This window comes from Balaenoptera ricei, chromosome 20 (genome assembly GCF_028023285.1).
Source record: "Balaenoptera ricei isolate mBalRic1 chromosome 20, mBalRic1.hap2, whole genome shotgun sequence".
NCBI classification, from domain to species: domain Eukaryota; kingdom Metazoa; phylum Chordata; class Mammalia; order Artiodactyla; family Balaenopteridae; genus Balaenoptera; species Balaenoptera ricei.
In genome coordinates this window covers 8,321,607-8,348,739 of record NC_082658.1, presented here as the reverse complement: position 1 = coordinate 8,348,739, position 27,133 = coordinate 8,321,607, and the positions used below count along the sequence as shown (strand labels likewise).

Below are 27,133 nucleotides of genomic sequence, written 5' to 3'. Positions count from 1 at the left end.
AGGCCTTGTGTCTGAGCACATGTCAGGTGCACTGCTTAGGCAATCCAGAAATAACTGGGAAAGACGTCAAAGAATGCACCAGAATTCCTGAATAAGCAGGCAAGGGCTCAGAGCTGTTGAGACGGAAATGCTAATGCCAGTGTGACTTCATTTGCACTCGTTGCTGGTGAGGTCTAGGACGTTTGAGTTTTACATTATTCAAGGCCGGTGTAGACCTATATTTATTAAATGGAAAGAGTCACACAGTCTAGTGATAAGTGACAGAAGTAGATCACAAGCTGAACAGGGCAAGAGTCCCCAGGGCCGTTCAAGGGACCTTGGCTCTGAGTGCAAAGGGGAAATCCGGTCAGCTGGCCTGCTGTGCTCAGGCGGTCAGCTCACTGAGTTCCAGTCACTGCTAGGATTTAAGACATGGTATCCGAAACCCACAAATAGAAAACAGAGTCTTTAAATATTGAGGTGAATTTCTTAACCTGAAAAGGAATCTTTAATTTTATTAGTAAAAACATGAGGAGGGTAGGTATAGCCCAAGCAGCTGGCTGCTTAAATGGGAGCAGTTGCACCAGTGATATCCCGGGAAGTTCACCCGTGTGGCAGGCACTCTTAGTCCTGCAGCTGTCCTTCCTCCGTCTTACAAACAGCAGAGCTACTGGGCAAGCCCCTGCCCTGCCCAAAGGAGTGCATCTTGATTAGTCGGCCATAGAAAGCTATTCCCTTTGCCAGGAATGGTTTCAGGAAAGGGTCTGCGGCGCAGTTCTGCCAGGTTTGGGAACGTTTTCTAGTTTTTAATAACAGTAGCCTCTCTTCCGGCTTTGGGACATCGTGAGGAGATGCCTGAGACCACCGAAGCCATCTTGTATCCGTGAGGCCCGTTTCCCAGCAAGAGCGGAAGGTCTGCAGTGGCAGAGAGGAGAAAAGAGCATGAACCCTTGAAGATGCTTTTGAACTGCTGGAGAAACCAGTCCCGAAGCCCCCTGCCTTCAGACCTTTTGTTTGATTCAGAGACACGTATTTTTACATGTTAGTGTTTCTGAATGTGGGAGGCATCTTTTGAGCAATGGCATCTTAGGTTCAGTGAAATACAGAGTGTGAGATTTAAGAAAGAAACCTCCGTGTTGTTTAAGCTGTCTCAAGTTGGGTGTTCTGTTAGAACCAAAATCATCCTGGGCTTCCCTGGTGGCACAGAGGTTAAGAATCTGCCTGCCAGTGCAGGGGACACGGGTTCGAGCCCTGGTCCGGGAAGATCCCACATGCCGCGGAGCAACTAAGCCCGTGCGCCACAAATACTGAGCCCGTGTGCCACAACTACTGAGGCACATGCGCCTAAAGCCCGTGCTCCGCAACAAGAGAAGCCATCGCAATGAGAAGCCCGCGCACCGCAAGGAAGAGTAGCCCCTGCTCGCTGCAACTAGAGAAAGCCCACGAGCAGCAATGAAGACCCAACTCAGCCAAAAAAAGAAAAAAAAAAAAGAACCAAAATCATCCTAAATGATATGATCGACATTTTCCGAAATTTTTTTTTTTTTTTAATGATTTTTCTCTGGAAGAATGGGTCGTGGCAAAATAAAGAGGAACTGACACACTCAAATTACCATCCTGAAAAAAAGTAACAGCTGGTGTATAGTGTTGACTCCGTGCCAGGCACTGCACTAAACACCTTTTTTAAAAAACCACTTTATTGAGGTCTGAGTGACATACAAAAAGCTGCCCGTATTTAATGTATAAAACTCGATGACTCTAAGCACCTTCAGTTTGCTCTCTCATTTGACTCTCACAACAGCCCTGTCATTATCCCCCGTTTTGCAGCCAAAGTGCAGAAAGATGAAAGTCATTAGTAAGTAGGGGCACTGAGAACTCAATCTAGCCTCCAAACCTATGGTCTTAACTGCTGTGCTGGATTTCCTGGAAAAATACGCTATGACAGTGGATCATGTTTTGTTAACTCTGGTGATTCTAATTCATCCAGCTAGAAAGCCCATCATAAAAGCATAGAGGACGTTTTTCCCTTCAATTTCTCAGGACTGTGAAAGAGGGCCACAAATCCTGTTCAGCAGAAATCCAGGACCATTGAACATAGCTTTAACTTCCTGGAGGAGAAAAAACGGAACAACACGTACCCTAATTATTGAGAATGGATGACCTTGCGTTGCGGTGGATTCTTTCCTGTGTTGACCAATAGCACACATTTCACTCGCCTGCTCGGCAGATCTGTTGCCTCTCATAAAATTATTAATGGGTTTTTAAAAAAATAAGTGAATTTGAAGAATACGTAATATCCCATTGACCTCTTCTGCTGTTTTCTGGACACATCTCTCCTTCCCAGAAACACTGCCTTCTCACAACTGCTGCAGCACCTTTGCTCATGCTGTTTGTTTCCTTTGCCTTGACATTTCCTTCCCTTCATCCTTCCCTCTGCGTAGCAAATCCCAACTCATGCTTCAGTATCCCCTTGCGAAATCTTACCTGAGGTGCTCAAGCAGTCCCCTAGCTCCTTTCTCAGCGTCCCCACAGCAGGCTGGTTTAGCACACGCTCTGCTGATTCGAGCTGAGTAACCCCAAGCAGATGACTTCACCTCTCTCTAAGGCTCCTTATCTGCAACAGGAGGAGGCAGAGGCTCTCCCAAACCCCACAGGACGGTCTTAGGACTGTGCATGCAAAGCATCTAGCACGGCCGGGCACTAGGGAAGCACTCAGTAAGCGGCACTCTTACTATGTAAACATACATACTTCTTTTAATACTCACTGTTTTATGATTATTTGTTTTCGTGTCTGGCTTTTCTACTAAACAGTGAGCAAGGCAAGAGTCAAGTCTTTGTTCTTGTTTTTTTGGGTTTTTTTTTGAAACTCTTTAAGTCATCTTTTTTGAGGTGTAATTTACATACAATAAAATGCATCCATTTAAAATGTACAGTGCAGTAGTCCAATAAGGAATACACCTGTGCAGCCACAACCCCATCACAATGTAGAACATTTTCATCACCCAGAGATCCCCTTCACACCCTTTTACAGTCAAGTCACCATACAACCCTGGCCCCAGACAACCACTGATCTGCTTTCTGTCACTGTAGACTAGTTTTGCCTGTTCTAGAATTTCATATAAATGGAGTCATACAGTAGGTACTCTTTTGTGTCTGGCTTCTCTCAATTACCCGTGTTGTGGCTTACATCAGTAGTTCATTTCCTTTTTAATTACTGAATATTATTCCATTGTATGACTATACCACAACATTTTTATTCCCGTGCATGTTGGTGGACCTTTGGGCTGTTTCCAGTTTGGAACTATGATTAATAAAGCTGCAATGAACATTTTTGTACAGATCTTTTTGTGGACATAAGTTTTCATTCCTCTGAGATAACTGCAGGGGAAACTGCCAAACGGGTTTCCCAAGTGCTTTGTGACACTTACACTCCCCCAGCAACATATTACAGAGTTACACTTGCTCCACACCCTTACCAACACCTGTTATGGTCAGTCTTTAATAAGCCATTCTGGTAGGTGTGTCATAATATCTCATTATGGTTTTAACGTGCATTTCCCTGTTGACTATGGCGCTGAGCATCTTTCTGTGTGTTTGTTGGCCCTGTGTATACTTTTTTGTGAAGTGTCTGTTAAAACCCTCCCTTTTTGTATTGGCCTATCTTCCTATTGAGTTGTGAAAGTTCTTTATATATTCTGGATACAGGTCCTTTCTCAGAAACTTGCTTGGGAGGTATTATCTCCCAGTCTTTCCAGTTTCGATCAAGTCCAGTTTATCCATTTTGCTTTTATGGTTAGTGCTTTCTGTATTCTACTGAAAGGATTTTCCTTCCTCCACTGAATCACCTTTGTCCTGTCTTTGGATCTCATTGATCTGTGTGTATGTCCTTTGGAAAGCCCCCCACCCAGCACCATCTCGAACTCTCATCGTGTCTCCTCACCCTCCCCACGCCGCAGGCAGGGAACTGTCTGAGGCAGTCATGAGGTCACCGTCCTGTGTGCTGCGCATTGTCAAGTGTCTGTTTCTTATATTTTGCTCAGTTTTCTGGTTGTTTGTGGCAGGAAGTCTTAATTCATTTCTGTATCCACAGTGCCTGGCACACAGACACTCTATGCATGTCTGTTGAGTGAGCGGGTCCTTGTTAGCACCTCCAGACACAGTCTACCAGAGTCTCCTTTGATTGGGAGAAGCTGTGGCTCCCCCAGAGGTCATCTGGTCCATCCCCTTCATCTTAGTAGACAGTTCCTTTCCTGAGGATGGTCATTGTCATCTGGTCCATCCCCTTCATCTTAGTAGACAGTTCCTTTCCTGAGGATGGTCATTAGTCCTTTACATCCCCAGCGCCAGCCCACCTGGGTTCAACACATGCCTATTACATGGGGAGATTGAGGTCCAGAGAAGGAAAGGTCAAGTGACCAGGCAGTGGCTGGGCTGACAGAACTGGACCTCCCAGGCCAGGATCTTCGTCTTGTACTAACTAGCAGGGCAGGCACTGCCTCTTATCGCTGTCTCATTCCCAACACCTCACACAGGATTTGTACATTGTAGGCTCCCAATACGTGCTTGTTAGATAGGAGCAAGTGAACAAATTGAATAGTTTCCTTTAATACTTAGTTTAGCTGGCTTCTGCGTGTGATGTTAAATGGGCGTGTGTGTGTTCACAGAAGGATGGGACTGGCCATTCCTACCCAGGCTCATAGGTCATGGTCATCAGTAACTCTTTTAATTTTCTCTCCACCCTCTAGGCTTAGTCCCCACTAGGGGGCATGTGCATTCCACAGAGAGGGTCTGCAGTTCTTAAGTGCCAGGACTTGTTTCCAGTTTGTCCGTGGGTCCCTCTTGAAGCTACCTCCTGTGTCCGCATGCCCTGCGCCCTCCCCCTGCGAAAACAAACGGCTGCCCCTCGTCTAGCTCCGCCTCCAGCTGGGCCGCTGGCTGCCATCGTCTCCCTCCCAGGGGCTCTGCCCTGGTTGAAGGAGATAGAATGGCAGTGGCGGTGGCTCTCAGTGCTGGCCTCGCCGTCTGTCACCCCTGCCGGTGGCCACTGCTTCCTCCCTGAAGGGGATGACTGATCCTGGAAAGGCCGCTCTCCTCCTTCCCCTCAGCTGGTAGGCAAGGACTGGCCTTTCGGGACCCAGAGTCTGGTCTACCCTTGAACCCCAGGTTCCTGAAGAGAGAGCATGTGACTCACCCTGGCAAACGCCGCCCGGCCCACCTGCAAAGGCACTGCCGGGGTGGGGCCGCAGCTCTCGTTCCTTGTGCCTGGAGGACGGTCACCGCAGGCTTTCCACACAGCCCCCGCTCTAGACTCAGTTCCTTCCTCCCCCGACAGCCTCACAAGCTTTCGCATCAGCGTTGCCCAGGCACAGGTCCTGGCTTTGCCACCAGCTGCGAGTGACCTTGAGTGAGTTCTGTGAACCTCACTTTCCTTATTGGGTAAATGAGGTTAACAGCAGTTCCTGCCTCATAAGTGAGACAATGCTTACGAATAAAGCTCTTGGTACAGCGCCTAGCACGGAATAAGTGTCTGAGACCTATTAGCCAGTATTAATAATATTAGTAGTATCATCATCATTATATTCAAGTAAACCTTAGTATGAGCCACTTGGCTACTCTCCTTCTTTTGAGGCTCACAGAGAAGCATTACTGCCTCTATCTCAAGGTCTTGGGCTTCTTCCTAACAGTGAGGGCCCTGCAGAGGGGCCCTGGGAGCCTGGGGGAAGCAGTTGGGTCCCCTGCTGTTGTCCTGTGCCATTGTGCCAGCCTCCGATAGGCGCCGTGCCCCCCTAGTCTAGGATCGGGGCCTGTGCTCTCTGCCCCTGCCCAGGACTATCCTGCCTGTAGACACACGGTCACACGTTTGGGGTGGGCGGGTACTCTCCCCGGTTGCATCTGCACCCTAGGGTGATGCCAGGCAGCTGTGGCGGCTGCTTCCCTTGCTCCCCCGCCCCACCCCCGGCACCTCATCAGCTCTCTGGTCGTGTCCCCATCTCCAGGAGAGACTGGCAGCGGCCCTGAGCTGCAGCCACAGAAGTAGCAGACAGCACCTCCCCGCTCGCTCCCGGCTGCTGCCCTCGGCCACCCCGGCCACCCCGCAGCTCGGAGCAGCCTTCTCCCTGTCACTCAGGCTCCCGTCAGTAGGGAGATTAGCATTCAGACGGAGGATGGAAAAGCATCGGGGCAGCCACCTCCTGTCTTCTCTGGGAGCTGAGATTCATTCGGAGAAGCAGAGCCCGTTGTGGGGAAGGTATCCAGGCCAGGACCCTCCCACTGGAGGTTGGGACAGGGCTCTAGATACCCAGAAGCAACAGCGGTGCGCTCTGGTACCATCTCACTGGGTGCTGGGTCTTATTAGGTGGCCCCCACCCAGCAGTTCCACCCTCTGCTGTCCTCTCATTTGTTTCAGAGTTGCCCGTTGCCCAGCTGGCGTGTATGTGGAAAGACAGGCCAGGAAGGGCCGTGGGGAGGGGGGGAGGGACTCTAGCTGTTCTGAACCTACTAATTGTTCTGAAATGACTAACTGTTCAGTAATTGACAGTTTACAAACACAATTACACTAGCTTACATATATTGAACACTCACTAAACATGGTAAGCCCTTGACACGCATTATCTAATTTAACACTACAATAATCCTGTGAGAAGGTTTACTGTTATCTCTGTCTTATAGATGAGGAAACTGAGGGACAGAGACGTTCAGTAACCTACCCAAGGCCACAGAGGTAGGAAGTGGTGGTGGCGTCAAGATTTCAACCCGGTGCTCTGACTCTGGGCTCCTCCCTCTTAGATCCTTTATCGTTATTTCATAACAGCCCACACCCCGGACCAGGAGTGACCCAGCTCTGTCTCTCGAGTTGCCCTTAATCCCCCCTTCCTGTTATGGTCAGTCTACCAAGCCCCTGAACTTTCCTGCTCCCATTTCCAAGCAGCGGCTCTTTCCAAGGAAATGGGAGGGGAGAAGGACTCAGCCTCTTGGGAACATTGGGTCCACCCCCGGCACGGGCTTCCTACCAGCTGCTGTGACGGGAGATGGTGGGCCGAGGAAGGGGCGCCTCTGTCCCGGGAGGCCTCCCGTAGAGGCGCTCTAGGCCGAGGGTGGCAACTCTGCAGCAGGAGCTGCCAATGTGCAGACTGTGCAGAGAGCCCAAGGGTGGGAGAGCCCTGAGAAGAAGAGGCGAGCGTGGGCCGGGTGTGTGGGGAAGGTGTAAACACAATCTGCTCCCACCGAAGCCAGCCTGCTCCCTGGGGGAGAGAGCCCCTCCCGCCCAGCCCACACGGCACCCCGGCTGCCAGGGCCTGGGCAGCCTGCAAGCCCAGGCAGACACATCCCCCCACCTCCAGCAGCCCCTTCCTCTTGCTTTCCCTCCCTCCATCTGGAACCAGTCCCCAGAGGCACCTTCAGCTCCTGAGCAAGCTCTTAGAACAGGGCTGCAAAGGGGTGTCACTTCGTGGATGTGCGTCTGGGCCGTGAGCCAGCCCCGGTGCCACTAGGCGACCTTGGTCTGACAATTCCTCAGCCCAGTGGAAGGAGACAGGCAACTTGGAAACGGCAGAGAGCGTAGGCAAGGATGAAGTGACAGGAATACGGCAGATAGATTAGAGAATGGATGCATAGATAGGATCGGGCAATACAGACTGGGTCCCAGGAACAGTGCCCTCTGGCCCTCAGCCTGAGAGTCCTGTCACCAGCAAGGCTGAGGCCTCCCAGGAGAAAGACAGGCTGACGGGAGCTGAGACAGGTGGTCACGAACTCGTGGCCCGTGTCAGGTGGGCAGCTCCTTCCCTTGGTGAGACCCTTCCCCTGCCTCCGCCCTGCCCTACTTTTTGAGGCTCCCACAGAGCTGCCAGGCTCCCTGCAGCAGCCCCTCCCAGCAGGCTGCGCCTCCTCCTCCCCATCACTTCAGAGTGGGTTCCCCGAGTCGAGTCGGCTGCATCTCACCCTTTCCTGCTGTCTAGAGAACTCCTCCAGCTCCTCTTTCCTGAAAGTCAGGGGTGGGGGCCAGCCAGGCAGAGGCCTCGCGGCTAGATGGGCAGTGGGGGCTGGATGGGGAGGAGAGATGCACGTGGGGGGAGTCTGGGGGGGCTTTGGAAGACGAATGGCTGCAAGGCGGTCGGCAGCAGCTGCCTGCAGGGTCTGCGCCTGGATCGCAGGGAGCAGAAGCGGAAATCTGCTTTTATCTCTGCTCAGGATCAGGCAGGATGGTAAAGAGAGAGAAATGGCAGAGCAGCTGGGGGCAAAGGAGGCCGCCGCCGTTACTGAGCAGTCAGCAGATTGACAGAAACAAGTGTCATGCTTTCTCCCTTCCCACATGCTACTGCCCATTTGGGACACGGGCACGCGTGCACACACACACACAGAAAACACACTCCGAGGACAAGCTGTGAGTTGCTTCCATCCAGCTGCAGGCAGACATGTCACAGATCCAAACGGCATTTCCTATTGATCATTTCAGCAGAGCAGCCAGTGGCAGGGTGACCTCTGGGGACCAGGGAGAGGCAAATGTCATAGGAAGTGAGTGCCACCATCGCAAAGTGACACCACACAGCCCTGGACAAGCTGAGCTGCCAAAGATGGGCGGCCAGGCCAGTAAAATGGCTTCTTCCACTGAGCAGCTGCAGACTTCCAGGTGGCTTCAGGGAGGCCTGCGCTGTGGGCTTGAAGAGCATGGGCTCTGCAACCTGCATATGAGCCTGGGGTCCTCCACTTACTGGCTGGGTGACGCCGGGCAAATTAGCAAAGCACTCTGTGAGTTTCCTCATTTCTAAACCATGGACAATAATATGACCAGCCTCCATGCGTTGTTGTGAGGGTTCAGCGGAGGGTGAAAGGGCAGCCCTTCCTTTGTGAACGAGAACCATCGCTGTCCCTCAGTTCTGGAGTCTCCTCGCTCCCCACTTGTTCCCTCCTCTAGCCGCAGGCGGCGGGGGTTGCCCCCGAGTTAAATGGGGGGACCCCACTGAGTCCCTCTCTCTGGGCCTCCTCAGAGGAAGGGAGCCGGTCCCAGAGCTTTAGCATCTCTGCCCCTCCCACCTGCCCGGCCAGGCTCAGCTTCAGGAGCCCCACAGCCAGGGCCTTGGGGGAAGCGCAGACTGGTGGGTCCGGGGGCCGAAAAGCGGAGTCTACCTTCTCAACAGCTGCTTTCCCCAGTCTCCCTCCTGCAGCTCCTTCCGCCACGGCGTCCTTCGGGGGTGGGGGGCACACCAGGATGTGAGCTGAAAGAGAAAACCAAGCCGGTCGGCTCTCTCTCCCACCCCAGAGCGGGGCCTTGTATTTCAGAGTGGACATCCCAGAGCACTGCCTCTCCCTGAGAAGTCCTCTAGACACCCCTCAGGCCGCCAGCAGGACCACCATCCCCAGGCCTAGAAAATGCTGTTGAGATCACACGTAGTTCTCTTAAAACTAACCCTTGCCCTGTGGCCTGGAACATAACAGGCTCAAGGTAGGAGCCGACGGAAGGAGTCCACCCTCCTATCCTTAACGTCCATCGTGACCGCAGAGCTGAAGGCAGCCTGCTCTGCTCCCGCATGGCCAGGCCTTGCGTACTCTGTATTCTTCCTTTCTTGTCCCCAGCCCTGCCCTCTCTCCTCCAGGCTGCAGACCCTGCCCTACCTGCCAGCTGATCCCGGGCCCTGGGGCTGAGCTCCGCCTGAAGAGGCGAGGGCTTACTTCAGAGGTTCTTTCTCTCTAAACAGAAAAGAACACGGAGTCAGAAGACTGGAGGATGACCCGCCCACGTTTCCAGCCTTCCCCTTCCTCCTGCCCCCAAGCCTAGCGATTCACCCGACTATTGAGGAACAGGAGCACCCCAGAAGCCAATTGGAATTTATGACTGTGGAACTGGAGAGCAGAACTTTCACGTCTACCGCCCCGCTGGGCCAGTCCTCCCTGGAGCCACCATCAGCAGGAGGGGTTAGTTGGCAGGCCAATTTTTCCAGTTAGCTGGGTCCCAAGGAGTTAATAGGCAACTGCTTCCTTCTGGCAAGGCCACAGCAGACCAGGCCCGGCCAGATGGTCCCAGATTTGGCCTTTTCTCTCCTGACAGGAGGTCCAGGGGCATTTCAGTCGAGGAGATGGACCGTCTGAAGTCAGGGACCTGTCAGTCCCACATCAGCCACAAATTGGGTGCACGACGTTGAGCAAGTCATTTACGTCTCCCTGTCCCTCAGCTTCCTGCACCATTAACAAGAGCTAGAAACACTTGAACTGCCAAACCTTTGGGGCCATGGAGACTTCCGAGTGAGTTAATGTACGAGAAACCCCTGGGGAAGAATAAAGCCCTGATCATATAACAGCAAGAGTAGAGCTGGCGTTAATTGAGCAGTTACTCTGTGCTGAGTGCTTTACAACGGTTATCTCATTTAAACCTCACAGAAACCTCACAACCAGTCTGTTATTAATCCCAGTTTACATATGAATAAAAAGATTACATAATTTGCCCACAGCCTCTCAGTAAGAGCGAAGGTAGGATTTAAACTCAGGCTGCCCCGCTCCAGACCCAAACTCAACAGTGAGGACCAGTCAGCATTTGAGGGCCCATTTTATACGTGTCAGCCCATTTCACCGGTAGTCATAATTAGGCACCACTGTGACCCTCTCAGCTAGCCCAGCTATTGAGGAAGGGCGTCACAGAAATGACTCTGCTTCCTGCACAGGCCCTGGGCTTCCCAGGGGGCCTTCTGATATTCCAAACCTGGGGGAACCCAAGGACTGAGAAGTCAGAGCAGAGACACAGAGAAAGACCCAAGTTCTCGGCTTGCCAACCTCGACGTATTCAAGGGGCACACTGCAGGCACATTGCCCACACCCTGGAAGAGACGTGGGGTGCACAGGCGAGCATGCGTGCTCACTGTCTCAGCCATCTGATCCTCCTTTCAGGGAAGTGAGAGAAGCAGCGCCGGGGGCTAGAAGATGCTTCCACAGCAGAGAATATCACTCTTCAGCTAGGTCCCCCACGCTAGATGGGCCCAAAGGCACAAATGAACATTTCCAACAGTACGTTCTTCAGAAATATTTGCTGATTTTTCAGTGTTTTCTTGGGCATAGAGCCCCTATCATCAAAGGACACTAGTCAGCGGGGAAGGAAAAGTCCAGAAGTTTCCCAATCTTCACCCCTGGTAAAGGCCACATGGCTCCAGAATAGGGAAGAGTTAACTTTCTGGCCACTGGAGACAGTGTCCTGCCCGCAGGGACTGCCCAGCCAATGGCATTCAGTGCTGATGATGTCATGCTCCTCCTGCGCCTTCTATTGGGGACTGGACAGCGAATCCTGCTGGAGGTTCAGGCAGCGGAGCTGCCGAGGCTGGGCGGGGGGGACAGCGGGAGAGGGAGGGGGAAGGGAAGGCGAGCAAAGCAACGCAGAGCTGCTTCTGCCTCATCCCTCTCTCCACTCCCCCTGCATCTTCCAACAGAAGGGACCCTGGGGACCACCCCGCACTAGGACAAGCAAGGCAGAGAAGTTTTGGTCCAGAGGAGAGGCTGGGAGTCCCATTCCCAACTGGAGAAAACAGACATTCGGCCTGCCCACTAGGCATACAGTGAACAGGGTAGCTGGGGTGAGGGGCCAGCGTGAAGCATGCACGCGCACACACAGGCACATACCCATGTACACCCCCGGGCCTGGGCAGGGACAGGGGAGAGCGGCAGCCTCCTTAGCGACACCCTTCCTCCTCCACCCTAGACTCTTCTGCCTTACCTGCCTGAGGACTGGAGGTCTGTTTCCAAGCTGCTGCCCATAACTGCTCCATCTACCCCACTGGGCTCTCTGTGGGAGGGAGAAGAGGCAGGCAGAGCTGTGGGTAGCACCCAGACCCCAGACCCCGCTCCTGCTTCTCTGCAAGACCTAAGCCACATTGGGCTCTGGAACCGGAGGCTGTGGCCAGCGTCTTTGAGGAGCTCCAAGTTCCCCTACTCCGAGGGGGAACCTCTCGGGGCTCCCTTGCAAGTCCCTCCCAGCCTCCCTGGAGCCCAGGCAGCCCCCGCCCGCCTTCAGCTTGGCTGTAACCCAGCGCAGTAGTTTCTCCCCCAGCCCAGCCCGTGGCCCAGTCAGTTTCTCACGGTTGGACCCTGTTGGCGAATCGGCGGCGCCAGAGCATGGCCAAGGTGCTGAGCAGGAAGAGGGTAGTGCACATGGCTCAGCTGCCCCATCCCCTCCAGACCGGGTCTGCAGGAAAAGGGCCAAGATGGCCCCTGCCAGCTCTCCCAAGCCCCTGCGGTCCATCCTGAGGCTCCTGCTGGCGACGGATTAGGAGGCTCAAGCTGATTAGTGGGGTCAGCAGACCCGACCTTGGGAAGACTGATTAACCTCACTGGACCCAGGTTGTCCCCCCCAGTGGCAGGGTAAATCGACCTCAGTCTGTTCTGGATGTAGGTATAACTAAGCCCTGGGCCTGACCCTCAAGGGGCTTAGAGTCTAGACAAACGCACTGGCAAGTTAAACAAATGACCACCGCAGAGAGACTTAGGCTATTAAAGCTGCCTACAGAGCACGCTGGGAGTTGCACGCATCAGGGGAATCTTCAGAGAGGAGCTGGGCTCATCTGTATTTGCAGGAGCTCAAGGAAGGGTGGGCCCACAGACAGAAGACTCCGCCAGGGCTGCAGACGGGAAAGCACAGGGCATGTTCTGGCAACTGGAAGTTGAGTATTGGTGGAGTCACGATGTCACAGGGGAGGCATCGTGAGGGGAGGAGGAGAGGGGAAGAATACAGATGATGAAGCCAGAAAGACAAGGGAGGCCAGGGAGTGAAGGGCTGGCTAAGCGGTTCACTTCTAACCTCTGGACAGCCGTTTCCAAATGTTTCTGATTACATACCTTCTTCAGTAAAAGGCAGAATCTAAGTGTGCACTTAGGAAAAGGGATATATGCATCCACTCATAAATTATATACTATATTACTGTGCAAATACAGTCCCACACCAGAGACATACCTAAAACTTGTAAAGGGTGAGATGCAAGTGAATAGAATCAAGATTTCTCCTACTTTCTGTCCACATCCCAGGGGAACCTCTTGGGCAGCCGTTTGGATGGCCACTGCACTGGCTCTTGGGAAGCTATCAGAGGTGACCCAGGCAGCATGCGGAGCACAGGCCAAAAGAGAGAACACGGGTCTGAGAGTGGTGTAAGAAACTAAGCCCACACACTCTCCTCCATCCCTCTCCAAGACCCCCAGAAGAGGGCATTAGAGTTTCCCTCCTCAACTGAGACCTGAGCGCCAAGAGGCCTCCCGCCCAGGATTCCAGTAACGCCCAGGATTCCAGTAATGTACTGGAACCCTGGGCTCCAGCAAGGCCCGGAGCTAGGGCTGTGCCAGGGCTCTCTGCTTTGAAATAGAATTTTTAAAAATAAGCACGTAAACCAAAGCTGAAGAGGAGAGCCGCCACCTCTTGCCATACTTGAGCAGTGGACAGACTTGGGAAGGGCAGTGTCACCAGGGAGTCTTAGGGAGAACTGGACACACCCCACAAGAGCCGTCACATGTTTCAGATGCTTGCAGCCTGGGTCTGGCCTCAGGCTTCAACTGGGAGTCAGAGGTGGGACCCCCTCCGTACCAGAACCGAGCAGCTGCTTGCAGGGTGGGGACCAGGTGGCTCTCAGAGGCACAGTCCCCACCACTGGTCCAATCCCCTTCCCTGAGAAGGCCACCAGGACAAGAATTTGTCTCCTCCACCCACAGAACCCCTCCCTAATCCAGGTCCTGGTGGCTGAGATGTCTCCAGCGCCCTGGGCCTCCCCGCCCCCAAGGCTTCCTGACAACCCCACCGACCCACCCACCGCAGGTCCGCTCTGCCCGGCCCAGCGGCCTCTCCTTCGGACTTTGCTCCCCCAGGGCCAGAATTAGGAGCGGCGCCAGGTTTGGGCCTGCCTGTGTCATCAGTAAGCCACCCAGGGCCTTCTTTCTGACGCCACGTGCGTGCCCCGAGGGGGAGGAGTGCTGGCGGGAAGGAAAGGAGGGCGCAGGCCTCTGGCACTCAAGTTAGACAGCCGCCCCCCATCCCCGCATTGGTGTTTTCCTGTAAGGTGTTGGCGTAGGGAGATGACCCCAGTCCTAAACCCTCCAGGGTCTGGGGTCCGGAGCTCTGGGTGTGGCGCCGCGGCCCCCCGGCTGGCTCGGGAGAGGCCGGGAGCGAGCGGGAGCTCAGCTCGGACCGCGGCGCCGTTGGAGGGGCTCGCGTCCGCCCCCTCGGGCTGGCGGCCACGCCGCAAATGCTTGGGAGTGTTCGACTTAGAGTCAGTTCCCCGCCGCGGGAAGGGGGCACACAGGCACACGCCCCGGCCTCGCCCGCCGCGTGAGCCGGGACCCGGTGCCCCCAGACCCGCACGCGCCGCGGCGCACTCCCGTGCGGCCCGCCCGCCCCCTCCTCCCGGGACCCCCCAGCACACCCGCCACACCTACGCCCCGCCCGGCAGCCAAACTCCGCGGTGGCCTGGAGGACGGGCACCCCGCCCAGCCTTCACCTTGCCGGAACTGGCTCACGGACAAGGGGTTGGGGGTTTGGAGCGGATCTTTTTTTTTTTTTCACATTTTTCCAGCAGACCACATCCCCGCCCCCCGCTCGCGGTCCCCCGCCCCCTGCACATATACCCTACACACACACACACACACACACACACACACGCACACACGCACACATACACACACACACACACACCCGGCGCGCACAGACACGCTCCCTCCCTCCAGCGCGCTCTACCACTCGCCCGCCAGCGGCACACGCAGCCGGCCCCGGCTCCCCGCGCCCCGCCGCCGCCGAGCGTAGCCGGGCTGGGCTGCGAGCTGCTCATGGAGAAAGTGCCGGGCGAGATGGAGATTGAGCGCAGGGAGCGGAGCGAGGAGCTGTCCGAGGCGGAGAGGAAGGCGGTGCAGGCGACGTGGGCCCGGCTCTATGCCAACTGCGAGGACGTGGGGGTGGCCATCCTGGTGCGGTAGGTGTCGCCCCGGCCCGGCCGGGCCCGGGGGAGGGACGGCGGCAGCGGCTCCGGGCAGAGGTGGGCTCGGCCCGGGTCCGAGCTCGGGCGCCACCTCCCCAGCTGCGATTGGGGCCGGGCCGGTCGGGGTGCGGGCAGCGTGGGGCGCCTTGGGGTTGGGCGAAGCCCTGGCCGAGCCCTTCCTAGATCTCTCTGGGCGAGGTGCTCACCAGGAACTAGGAGCCAGACGCAGAAGGAGGGCACCTCCATCTCCCTCCTCTCCCGGGCCTCAGAACTCCTGGCTCAGCCAGCCATGCCTTCCTCACCAGCGACCCCAGCCATGCAACCGAGCTGCTATGGACACACGTTTTACCAGCCTTTCCAATGGGGGCCTTGGGGGCTCCCCATTCTAGAGACAGGAAAACTGAGGATCAGCCAAGAAGGAGGACAAAGAGGAGCAAACCCCTTTCTCCAGCTCAGTCCCTTTCTGTATTCAGAGACTTGGAAGAACAGAGCGAAGGGCGAAAGAATAGAGGTCAGAAGGAGTAGACCCTGGAGGTCCGGTTTTCCCAGCTGGCCCCTTCCTGGCCCTGGGGCCAGGCCAGCAGGGAGCTCCCAGGTGAGGTGCAGGTGAGTGGAGAAGCAAACAGTCCCCTAGGATACAGTCCCTGCCGAGTTTGGTGGAGGGAAAGGGAGAAGCTTCAGGAGACAGGGCCCCACCCTGAAACCCCAATCTGGGGAGAAAGCGTCATGTGTCTTGGGCTCAGGGGTCATTCAGGCACCACGTGCCCCCGAGGGATGCACACACACACAGAGTGACACTGGTATTCACACACCTACACACCAGTGCACATGCACACCATTCCCATATAGTTAATGTCCCCAAGCCACACAAGCTAGTAATTGACTACAGCTACAGATCGGTGCTCTCTTCCCACACATGCCGGTCCCTGGGGGTGCAGGCAGGGAGGTCCCCTTAACCCTCTGTCCTTGGCGGAGGGAAGCTGTCAAATCTAGGGCAGATCTGGAAAGTCTTATTGTTTGAAGATGGGGTGAAACCTCTCTGTGGAAAGGACAGTTGAAGTGCATGCCGGTCTCCCAGTCTTGGCCCCGTCTCTGGCTCCTCTTTCTCTCCCGCACTCTCTCCCTTGTGCCTCCCCCAAGCCTGGGACCTGCCCAGCTCCATATTGATGTGCCCTGATTCCAACTTAGAAACAGATTTTGGAGGAAAAAGAGCAAGAAGCACTCTTGAGGAGTTCCGGGAGGATTCCTGAGGAAGGGACAGCTATTTGGGCGGCTCCCAGGCCCAGAAACAGCCGGGGGTGGTGGGGAAGCTAAGAGGGGATTTCAGATCCCGAAGCCATCAGACATTGGGAGGTGCAGCTCTGCACGTGCGAGCACCCACACAAGCACACGGTGGACAGTGGAGTCACAGATGCGCCAGACTGCATCCCTGGAGGGCTGCTCTCAGCTGTGTGTCGGCACATGCGGGCCCACCAGGCCTCAGGATGCACCCGGGTGTGCACATGGGTCACCAAGAGGAAATGAGGCAAAGTCCAAAGGACCTTGGAGATATTTTGTCCCGACGCCCTGCCGTTTGCCAGTGAGGACATGTAAGGGATGTGTCCAAGATCCAGCTCCTAGGGTCCCACCCAACCTCCCCAGGAATGGGGGGTGCCGAGGAAGGAACTGAACCCTGAGGTGTTTCTGGAGAGTCTGAGCTCTTGGCAAGGGTTTCATCCTCTCTCTGTGCCCCTCTAGTTCCCCAGAGGGGAACTCGTTCCTCAGGGGGCACTGGGTCTGGGCTGGGGAGGTGGTTACCAAGTGCTCAGGGCTCAGAGGGAGGCCCACAGTTAACCTGAGAAGGCCTGAGATAGCAGTTAGATCTGGGCGGCTGATAACCCCAGGCACACTTCTCCTGACCCCACCTCTGCTGCCGGGAGCCCAGCCCAGCCCAGCTCAGAAGAGAAGCTGGCCCAGCACCCACTCGCCCAGCCCCAAGTCCCGCCAGCCTCCCTTTCCTTTTTCTCCTCCTTCTGCTGTCCGCCCCAGGGTAGGGGGTGTTAGGGGGACTCGACGGATGAGCTTCTCAGATAAGGCCCCTCCCCAGATCCTGTGCCCCTCAGTTTTGTCACAAACCCCTCTTGTCTTTACGCCCCATCAACAAGGACTGGTGGGCAAAGACGGGTGGGCGGGACAGAGCCCGAAACTGTAGCCCTCTGACCGGGCACTCTCACCTCCTCCCTCCCCACTGGGCTGGGGCCAGCCACACCCCAACACTCCCCCTGTGAGGAGGTAGCAGCCGCGAGGATGGTGGCAGAGGATTGTGGCAGAGGGGCGGAGGGGCTGCCCAGACCCCAGGCCTCCTCTCCCGGCCGGGAGGAGACCAAGAGGAAACACCCATGCTCTAGGAAGGCTCCCCTCCCGGTTGTAACTCTGCCGCCTTCCCCCTCACACTCAGACAAGCCTATTTCAGGCTCTCCTGGAAGCCCAGATGCCTCTGGAAGCTGAGAAACTCCCCAAGCTGGCTGCTGAGGCTTCTCCCAGCAGCGCAGGCCGGAACTGGGAGGGTCAGGAGTAAACATGGATGGGGGGGGCGGGGGGGGCGCAGAGAAACGCCAGGATGAAGGAGCAGAGCGCAAGGCCCCTTGACGCCCCTGGCCCAGAAGAAGGGCTCATCGGGACCATCCTTAGGGCCATAATGGGAGACCCACTGGGCCCCAGGCTACCATCCCTGGCAGAGCAGCCTCTGAGGCGGTCTGGGGAAGCCATCAAAGCGGGGGCCGCCCCGGCTCCTTCCTGGTCCTGCCACCCACTCCGCTTGGCCCACTGATGCAACCGTGGGCATCAATTCCTAATCCAGAACGTGGGAATAAAAACAGTGCCAACCTCAGGAGGATATCGCAAGAATTAATGAGATCATATAGTAGGTGCTCAATAAATAGTCCCTGTTATTTTCTCATCAGTAAAGTGGACATAATACCCACTTGGTTGTGGCATTGTATGAAATAACAAGTGGAGATGCTCTGCATGCTATTATTCACCAGTCAAATAGAAATTAGTATTTTTGTTGCAATGCAAAACCTCTGAAGTCAGAGATCCTCATTTAAATCCAGACTGGGCTTTTCGTATCTGTCCTTCATTACGACGCTTCTCCAGAGAAATCCAATGTATTTTCAGACCCATCGCCTTATTTGTCCTCACCAGTATAGCTGTGAAGTAGCAAGCAGGGGTGCAGGGACTCCTCTCACACTTTTGCAGACAGGAGGTTGTGAAGCAATTTGCCCAAGGTCACACTTGGCCTCCGAGAGGGGCCCTCCCGGCTCTCCACGTGGACTGTATCCTGGTCACTCTCCCGCCAGCCTCAGCCTCGTAGCCTGAAAGGGTGGCCGGGGCCAGATGCTCTCCTTGCATCTGTTACAGCTCTCAGATCTGAGACCCGACCCCCGGCCCCAAGGGCTGTTTTGGCAAATTACCAGCTCTCTCTAATCACAAAGGGGACACTCCAAAAGTGTGAAACAACCTGAAAAAACAGGTCCAGGACATTCCATCCCTTTTCTGAGGCTTCAGTTAAGTTATGTAAGTTCTGATTGAGTCTGGCCACATACCTCCCGCCCCGGCTGGGTGAGGGATCGCAGATGTCATCACCACCATCCTGCAAAGTGCACGGCTCTGGGCCAAGGTGATGGGTCAGAGTGCGCGTGAGACCCGGGCTCTGCCCTGGGGTTGGGGGACCCAGACGGACACACAAGGAAGAAGCCGTGAAAGGTGGCAGGGAACACACTAATGGCCTTGGAGGGAAAGCGGGCGCCCTGGGCCAGGCCGGGCGCTCAGGGAGAGGCCCAGCTGACACCGGGGAAGGGGGCGTGGGTCCACCATGTGGAAGGGGGCCAGCATGCCTAGGAATCTTTAACCCATGCTAAGTGAAGCTGTTGGGCTGGGGCGTAGGGAAGAATGTGGACCCCATGCCGGAGAAGCGGGTGCGGGACAGTTTCTAAGAAGCCTGGAATCCCAGGTTAAGGAGTTTTGACTTTGTCCGGTAGGCAGTGGGGAGCCATGGAATGTTTTTGAGCATGAGAGCGACCCAGTGAATGTGATATTAGGGGGGAATTAGACAATTTCAGATAAACTGGAGAGGGAGGGGTTAGAAAGCCCTGGGGTCTGCCCCAAGAAGCGCACAGGCTGGTTGGAGAGGTAAGATGTACAGACAGACGTGAAGGACTTACCAGGCCGGTGACATCAATCCATATCTTTAATTAAATCAACTGATGACTATGCAGGCTGAGGAGGGAGGCAGGGTAGTGAATACGGAAGGGACTGGGCTGGGAGGAGGACTGAGTCTCATTTCTTCCCTTCCATGACCTGAGCTAAGTCAGCTAAGTCATTAGGGCCTTCCTTTGTTTAGGAAGAGAGCTCTGACTTCATCATAAAAAAGGGTGGCATTTACTGAGCCCCCTGTGTCCACACTGTGCCAGGGCTCCACATGCTGTTTCTCGTTTCATCCTCCCAACAACCACAACGACTCACAACCAAGATAGGAACAGTGATGCCCATTTCATAGATGAGGAAACTGAGGCTCAGAAAAGTTAACTTGGGGGTATAGCTCAGGGATAGAGCATTTGACTGCAGAAAAGTTAACTTGCCCAAGGGCACACCGGCCGGGGATTCCAGATAGCAGGCTCTTACCCTCTCAGCTGCAACTGGAGCAGGCCTTGAAGGGTGTGTGGAGTTTGGAAAGAAGGCAAGAAGCAAGGAAGCTTGCTTCCTTGGGAGAGGAAGCTGCAAATCTGGCGGATAGAAATGGCCGCAACCGGGGAGGGGTCTGCATGTAAGCCAGGTCGTCCAGAGGAAGAGTGTGTGTTTGAGGAACTGCTGCACACGGTGGGGTGAGGGTGGGTTCAGCCTCTCCCACCTCCGTACCCGCCCCCACCATCGTCTGGGCATTTCAGGGTGGGGCCTGAGGCCACCCCCTGCTCAGCACCCACCTGCTGCCTCCTGCCAGGTTCTTTGTGAACTTCCCGTCGGCCAAGCAGTACTTCAGCCAGTTCAAGCACATGGAGGAGCCCCTGGAAATGGAGCGGAGCCCGCAGCTGCGGAAACACGCCTGCCGGGTCATGGGGGCCCTCAACACCGTGGTGGAGAATCTGCACGACCCCGAGAAGGTGTCCTCTGTGCTTGCCCTCGTGGGCAAAGCCCATGCCCTCAAGCACAAGGTGGAGCCTGTGTACTTCAAGGTATGTCACTGGATGGGTGCTGCCACCCACCACCCACCCTGTTCCACCCCAGAGCCCCATAACCAATGACAGCCTGCGGGCCACTGGGCCACCCAGCCTTTTCCCCTGGCATGGCTGTTCCCGGGAGGGGCAGCAGGATGGGGGCTGCGTCTTGAGGGTGTCTGGTTCCCAAAGCTGCCGGGTTCTTGTTTCATGAACAATCCCCTTGGCCAGACACAGGATAGAAGGGATGCTGGGGGCTCTGGGGGCTGCAGAGGGCAGGATGCCCAGGCATTTACTCCCGCTTCCCTCCTCTGTACCCAGATCCTCTCTGGGGTCATCCTGGAGGTGATCGCCGAGGAATTTGCCAATGACTTCCCACCCGAGACGCAGAGAGCCTGGGCCAAACTTCGCGGCCTCATCTACAGCCACGTGACCGCTGCCTACAAGGAAGTGGGCTGGGTACAGCAGGTCCCCAACGCCACCACGTGAGGAGGCAGCCTCCCTGCCGCATCCCCCCCTGTCCCCTGGCCTCCCACCTCTCCTAGCGCCCAGGGACTGAGCACCGGGGCAGGAACAGTTCCAGGAGGGTGGATCTGGGGTCTGACACGTTAAAGAACAGGCATGATAGGAAAAGGCCGCTCATGCCGAGGACCCCAAACAGATTCTCCTCGGGCAGAGCCTTCCCTTTCCCTAGAACCAGTGGACACTCAGGGCACCCCAAGACCGAGGCTGCCCCGGGCAGAGAGGCTCCAAAGGTTCCTGGCGGGAAGGCTGCTCATCAGGCCCTGAGGCAGCCCAGGCCAACTCTGGCCACTTCCTCCCTGGTACCAATCACATGGGGGCTGTTTTTCATCTAATGCTGACCGCGCTCCCTCCCGCCTCGGCCTCAGCAAGGCTGGAGCCAGGAGAATCACGAGGACGCACGCACGTGCCGCAGCCCACCCGGGGCCTGCGTGGGTGTCCCTCCCACGCACACCAGCAGGGGGTTTTATTTCTGGGCTGACCCCGGAGGCTGGGTTCCCAGTTCTGGGGTGAGGGCCCCGGGGGACGGGCTCCAGGAGGATTGCTGGCCTGGTGACTCCAGCTGACTTGGAGCACGAGGGGAGGGCTGGCCCCCAGACTTGGCGGCTGGGAACACTCCGGCCTCCCTGGGCCCCCAAGGGGCTGGGGCTCTGGGAGCTCAATGGAGGGGCGGAGGCAGGGCTGGAGGAGGGAGGGGGGAGAGGAGCGGAGGCGGGAATGGGAAGCAGGGGTCAGCCAGCGGCTCGGGACACGCGTTGGAGAGAAACATTCCCAGCAGTTTCCCAGGGAAAAGGCGGCGTCCCTTCCCCGGGCTCCGAGCTGGTCCGCAGAGCCGGCTGGACCTCCTGCTCACAGGCAACCCCGCGCAGCTCAGCGGAGTAGGTCCCCCGAGGGCAGCCTGCAGAGGCCCGGCCTCCCGGCCTTCCTGCCTCTGACCACACTGGCCCCAGCTGGCTGCCGCTCCCTTCACCACCCTGAGAGCGCGGAGCCCTCGGGGACAGCTGGCAATGGCCAGGCAGCGACTCCAGATGTTCACAGCTGGGCTGGGGCCGCCCCAGACCTCAGAGTGAACGGAAGCAGGCAGGCGATTTTTACCTGCCGGAGGAGGAGGAGGAGGAGGAGGAGGAGGAGGAGCTGGCAGAGCCGGCAGCCCGGAAGCAGCCGGAGGGCAGGGGAGGGGTCAGTGGGGGGAAGGGGGTTTGCCCTCCCACGCCTCTCCCCAGGCAGGCTCTACCGCCAAAGATGAGTTTGTTTACAGCCAGGAGACAAGACTTCCTGCTTCTAGAGAAAAGGGCTTTTTTATAGGAGCCTAGAGGAACGGAAGAGAGAGAGCTGGCCCGTGCAAGCCCCAGTGAATCAGAAACACATGGACAGCATTTCCCGACACGAAGCCCTGTCCCCTCCCCTCTCTTGCCCTAGCTGGACCCCTGGGACTTAAATCTCGCCAAACCCCAAGCATTAGGAAACCGCTGAAATCTCTTGCCTCCCCTTTTCTGCTCCTTGTGGACTGAATGGAGATGGGCCACCGTGGGGACTGGCCGGGGCCCTGCGCCCTCCTGGGCCTGAGCACCCCACATCTGGGTTACCCCAGCTGAGGGAATTGTCCCCTCATCCCTTTGCACACTCTGGTGCCACCTCTGGTCTCCTGGGAACACGGGTGTGACCCCCCCAAGAGGGCGTGTCTCCCTGGGCCCGGGCCTGCAGACCCCACTACTGCCAGGGTCCATAGGGGTTCGGAGGGCGAGAGAGAGTTACAGGGCAGAGCTCTAGAAGGCCTCCATCCAGCATCTCTTATCAGAGACGCAATAGCGAGCCAGACGCCACTGTTTATTGAACTGTCTCTGCTTCAGGGTGTGCGCGCGCACGTGTGTGTGTGTGTGTGTGTGTGCGCGTGTGTGGAGTCAGGAGGTGGCGGAGGTTGGGGGTGGTGAGTGCAAAGGGGCTGCGTGTGTAGAGAATGCCCATGGGTGGCCCGAGGGGGCACCACAGGCCAACCAGGGAGTGCGCATGTGTCAGAATTAAGAGGAAGAGAGCTCACTGTCGCAGTTGGTGAAGCACTTTCAGGCAGTTCTGTCGCTCAGATCCCACGGAGGTGGGCACCACAGACGCGATTCACATTTTAGAGAAAAAGATCTGAGGTTCAGATGGGCCGGCCGAGGTCTTGGCAGAAAAGGGCCTAGAAGCTGGGTCTAGTGGGCTTCTTTCACGGGCCCCGCGTGGGTCTCTGGGCTGGTAGCGTTTGGCCTTGCAACCCCTGATTCCTCTGCCCTCTCCCCAGGTTCCCTGGTCCCACTCCGAGGCCCTAGTAACCTGTTACCTACATCTCCTATCTCGTCCACAGCCCACCGGCCACGCTGCCCTCTTCGGGGCCATAGGACCCCCTCTCTCCTCCCCCCTCCCTGGCAGCACCTTGAGCAGAAGGCCGAGTTCTGAAGACGCTCCTTGACCCGCCGTCTCTGGGTGCCAAGGAAGCTGGAGGAATCCCTGACTCGTCTTCCCGGAAAGAGGCTGCCTCGGCCTCGGCCACAGTCCCCCTGGAGCCGCCGGAAGGTGGCATCAGCTGCCTGGATGCTGACCCCAGCTCAGCGGCGCAGCGGGTGGCCTGTGGGGTGGGGGACCTTTCCTCCTTGAAGAGCGGGGCACACCCTTCTTAGCTTTTCTACTCACTGTTAGAGACCTAGCCGAGCGGCCGGCGGGAATCAGGGGCAGGTCTGTGAGTCACTGGAGGAACAAACCGGCCCTGTTTCTATCTGCCTGGCCACACACAGGTCTCCACGTCACTTATCTAGAATACACACGTCTACCGTATATACAGATATATTCTATATACAATCTATATATAAATCTATATATATATATACACATACATATCTATAATGTGTATCAGTAAGGCCCAGAGGCACGTGTGAAGCCTCGGTTCTGCCCTCCGAGGGGTCCTGGCAGCTTCTGGGCAGAGAACAGAGTGTTCCGGCAGAGATGACTGGGTCCCACATCAGCACAGAGAGGACCCGGGCCTGCGTGGGCAGGGTTGGGGTGACCCAGCTTGCCAGCAAAGCCCAGCCCATTCTCTCTGACCAGCTCCCCACATTCCTGCTTTCCACTTCAGGCAGAAAGGATTCGGCGTTCCCTACCTCTGCCCCCCACAAAAGGAGGTGGCTCCCTGACTTGTCCCTAAATGGGCAAGGGGAGACAGAGGGGGCCAGAAGTTCTGGACAGGACGACTGCAGCGGGGGAGGGGCCATGGTCCAGAAACCTCGGATGCCAGCTCCATCTGCCTTTGCCACTAAGACAGACGGCCCTGGCGGGAGGGGGATCCAGGCTGCTGTCGGTGGGGCAGTGGTGACGGGACCAGATGCCTCCATCTCTTCCTGGGGCTCTGTGGGCTGAGGGCCTTCCCTCCCCTGCCTCTCCTGGCTGCTGGCTTGCAGTCGGCCCTCTCCATCCATCTAGGTCAGCGTTGCTGGGGACCCCCCCAATGTGTGCCCCTTGGTCACGTGTATTGTCCTCAAGGATGTTTTGCTGCTGTGGCTACTGTGCCTGTGTCCTCCTGTCCCATCTTCGTGCAGCCGTCCGTGTAACTGCCTGTCCTCCTTTTGTAGTTTCTGATGTTTGTAACCAGACCCAGCCGTGTCATTAAACAGACTCGTTCTTCCTGTGTCTGTGCACGCTCATTTGGTCTTTTCCTGCCACCTGCCCCTCGCCTCTGTCTCCCCTCCTTAGTTCAAGACTCGGGCCTTTTTCTTGAAAGGCGACCCCCCCCAAGGGTCCCCCTCACCTGTGTCTCAGCCTTGGCTGGTCACGGGCCCCTCTGCTTGGGGCTCAGGATGGTGGTGGGGGCACCCCGCTTGTTCACTCAGGAGCACAGAGCTGCAGACCGGAAGCTGGGCTCTAGAGGTGGGAGGGCGGGAAGGGGGTCTGTGCTTGTTTAAAAAAGTCCGGGGGCTTTTCATCTTTTGTTCTGGAAATATCCTCCCTCACATGGGGGAGAGAAGAGAGGGAGGACTCAGGGGAGAGATTTTCAGAAAGGAGGGCCCTGCTAGTTTAATGAGCCAAGCAAGCCAATGATAGGACCTTGACCTTCTGGACCTGAGCTGGGCATCCCACTCCAAGAGCTGAGGCCCGGCCTGATACTCCAGGTAGGAGTGGTGGGGCAGCCCCTGGGCGTTTGAGAAAAAGGAAGTCTGCCCTTACTAGCCTTAGGCCCCCAGTACCTTCCCTGAGCTCTCTGTTCCCAGCCCCTTCTATCTCCCACCCCACAGCCTCGGGCCAGGCCTGCCCAGCCCTCACTCATGATGGAGGCAACAGTCAGCAGCATCGACTCCCCGAGGAGGGACCAGGAGGTCACCACCCCCGGTGGGCTGCAGGAGAAGCAGGAAGCAGCCTCTGTCCCTTGGGAGGGCTCCCGGCTGCCTGGGAAGATTCAGCTGACGCACAAGAAAGGTCTTGCCTCCCAGGCCGTGAACTTGTTGAATGCAGGCTGTGCCTTCATCGCCTGGGCCTGGCACAGCAGAGGTGCTGGATAGCAATTCAGAGACTAAATAAATACCACTCTTAGAAAGCCAAACCAGTACCTGGGGCCAAGAGTTAGCTGTGTGCACTGACACGGGCATGCAGAGTGGAGAGGACAGAGCGAGGCAAGGCCTTTCCAGGGAGGCGGCGCTGCAAGAGAGAGCCCCGGGCTCTGGACTGTCTCCCTATGCTGTGTGACCTTGGGCAAGTCACTCACACTTTCTGAGCCACGGTCACCTCTAATCTAAAACAGGAGTGAACGTGAGGCCTGTCTTGCGAGGCAGGTACCAGGAGCAGGAAGGAAGATGCACGCCACAGAGCTGGGGACATGGGAATGCTCAGGACAGAGTGACGGTCAGGCCACTGGAAGCAGCAAATGGAGGGCGGGGGGTGGGTTCCTGGCCAAGATGAGCGATGACTCTTGAAAGAGACTTCCAGTTCATGGTCCCTGGTGGGCTCAGGCTGAGCCAGAGCCAGAGGGGTGTGGGGACAGTGGCATTGAGGGGACTAAGAGGAGAAGGGGCATCTGTGGTCAAAGGTGGGAGGTAGTCTTTAGGAAGAAAAACGCCTCCCCAGTTCACTTCGGTTGGCTTGAAAGTGGTGAAGGGGCCTCAGAGCTGGAATCATTCTGGAATGTGGCCCTTGAGAATGGTTCTCTCCACTGCCCAACCCCCCAAAGACAGGACACTGGCAATTAGTGATTCATCCTACACTTGAGCAAGGGATGCTGCTTGAGTAGGGGGGCAGGTAAGGTCCAAACAGAGGTGATGCTGGTCAGGGCCCATGTGTCCTGGTGGGCTGCAGGCTGTGGGCAGGGAGCTACAGGGTACAGGAGCAGCGACTGGAGTTTTGTTTTGTGCTCTATGCTCAGGGGTAACCTTGTCGCCGAAGAGCTGAGCAACTGGGTCAGCTCCCCTTGGCGTGCTCGGGCGGTGAGCGATGGGGTGTCAGGAACGGGGGGTGCAGAGGCTGTGAGGCACCTTCCCGGCCAAGCCGTCCTGGCCGCGCAGCCCCACAGCGACCCCTGCTGGCCGCGGCAGGAACATCACCCGGGAAGCCGCAGCCTGAGCGGCTGGCGAAGTTACCTTCCTATTTTCCTTCCTCTGGGGCCCAACTTCCCCTCTCGCTTTAAAGGAGGTAGTGCCCTAACGGGGCCTGAGGCAAAAAGAAAAAAATGTGCACCCCATGTATACTTATGAAAATATCCTCCCGTGTTTTGACCCAAGTGGAAAAAGTTAATAAATGCTCCATTTTTAAAAAGACTTTATATAAAACCCCACATCTCCCAAGACATTAGCTCACCTATGTCAACACTTATAAACCCAATTGGGGACACAAGAGCCACGTGGGGTCATTAAAACAAACAACGTCCTGTCTTTGTTTAAAACTTTGAATTTTTTGTTCATCATGGATATTTTTGTTTTAATAAAGGTCTTTTTTTTTTTTTTAACAGGTTTTCTTTCATTTTTTGGGCTTACAGGATCTTAGTTCCCCGACCAGGGATCGAACTCGTGTCCTGGGCAGTGCAAGCGCAGAGTCCTAACCACTGGACCACCAGGGAATTCCCAGTAAATATTTTTTAAAATATTGTATTTAAATATTATTTCCTTTGTTTACTGCTCCCCCCCCTTAAATTTTGTGCCCCAGGCAAGTGCCTCATTCATCTCGCCCTATTCCCAGAGCTTTCCTAGAATATCCTTTTGAGGTACCACAGCTGAAAAACACTCATCCTTGACCTCAAAAAGTACCCCCCACACACTTCCCAGGGCAGTAGGTTTCAGAGTGGCTCAGCTGATACCTTTGATAAAAGAATTGCCACACCAGGGTAAGAGTTTGGCAGTCCCTTAGGGTTGGAGACACTGGGTCAGAAGGTTTTTGTGGCAGGAAACAGAGGTCCACTCAGGCTCCCAATGTGAGAGGGGGCTGGGGAATTCCCTGGTGGTCCAGTGGTTAGGATTCCACGCTTTCACTGCCCAGGGCCTGGGTTCGATCCTAGGTTGGGGA

At 56.2% G+C, this 27,133-nt stretch overlaps 2 protein-coding genes across 3 annotated transcripts; one reads left to right on the top strand and one right to left on the bottom strand.

The window, feature by feature from the left end:
- Window positions 1-505: 505 nt before the first annotated feature.
- Window positions 506-12,765, bottom strand: PRCD (photoreceptor disc component). 2 transcript variants are annotated; one of them, XM_059907605.1, is made up of 5 exons: window positions 12,034-12,765; window positions 11,672-11,740; window positions 9,589-9,663; window positions 9,103-9,191; window positions 506-894 (listed from the first exon to the last, which is right to left on the bottom strand). In XM_059907605.1, the coding sequence occupies exons 1-3, from the start codon at window positions 12,105-12,107 to the stop codon at window positions 9,642-9,644; spliced, it is 165 nt and encodes a 54-aa protein (XP_059763588.1). In that variant the 5' UTR covers window positions 12,108-12,765; the 3' UTR covers window positions 506-894; window positions 9,103-9,191; window positions 9,589-9,641. The 2 variants fall into 2 exon arrangements, with proteins under 2 accessions (XP_059763588.1, XP_059763587.1); XM_059907604.1 differs by lacking the exons at window positions 9,589-9,663; window positions 12,034-12,765 and having other exon boundaries at window positions 11,672-11,900.
- A 1,772-nt stretch (window positions 12,766-14,537) lies between these two features.
- Window positions 14,538-24,275, top strand: CYGB (cytoglobin). Its single transcript, XM_059907594.1, has 4 exons — window positions 14,538-14,900; window positions 19,885-20,116; window positions 20,420-20,583; window positions 22,962-24,275. Exons 1-4 carry the CDS (start codon window positions 14,758-14,760, stop codon window positions 22,993-22,995), a joined length of 573 nt encoding a protein of 190 aa, XP_059763577.1. The 5' UTR covers window positions 14,538-14,757; the 3' UTR covers window positions 22,996-24,275.
- The last annotated feature ends 2,858 nt before the right edge of the window (window positions 24,276-27,133 follow it).

Excerpts from the sequence above, each read along its gene's own strand:
- PRCD (XM_059907604.1), bottom strand. The coding sequence starts at position 11,723 with ATGGAGCAGTTATGGGCAGCAGCTTGGAAACAGACCTCCAGTCCTCAG. Across the intron at positions 9,192-11,671 it reads GACCTCCAGTCCTCAGGCAG|CTCACATCCTGGTGTGCCCC; the intron begins GTAAGGCAGAAG and ends TTTCTCTTTCAG. Across the intron at positions 895-9,102 it reads GGAAAGCAGCTGTTGAGAAG|ACCTTCCGCTCTTGCTGGGA; the intron begins GTAGACTCCGCT and ends CTGCCACTGCAG.
- CYGB (XM_059907594.1), top strand. The coding sequence starts at position 14,758 with ATGGAGAAAGTGCCGGGCGAGATGGAGATTGAGCGCAGGGAGCGGAGC. Across the intron at positions 14,901-19,884 it reads GGGGTGGCCATCCTGGTGCG|GTTCTTTGTGAACTTCCCGT; the intron begins GTAGGTGTCGCC and ends GCCTCCTGCCAG. Across the intron at positions 20,584-22,961 it reads CAGGTCCCCAACGCCACCAC|CCCACCGGCCACGCTGCCCT; the intron begins GTGAGGAGGCAG and ends TCTCGTCCACAG.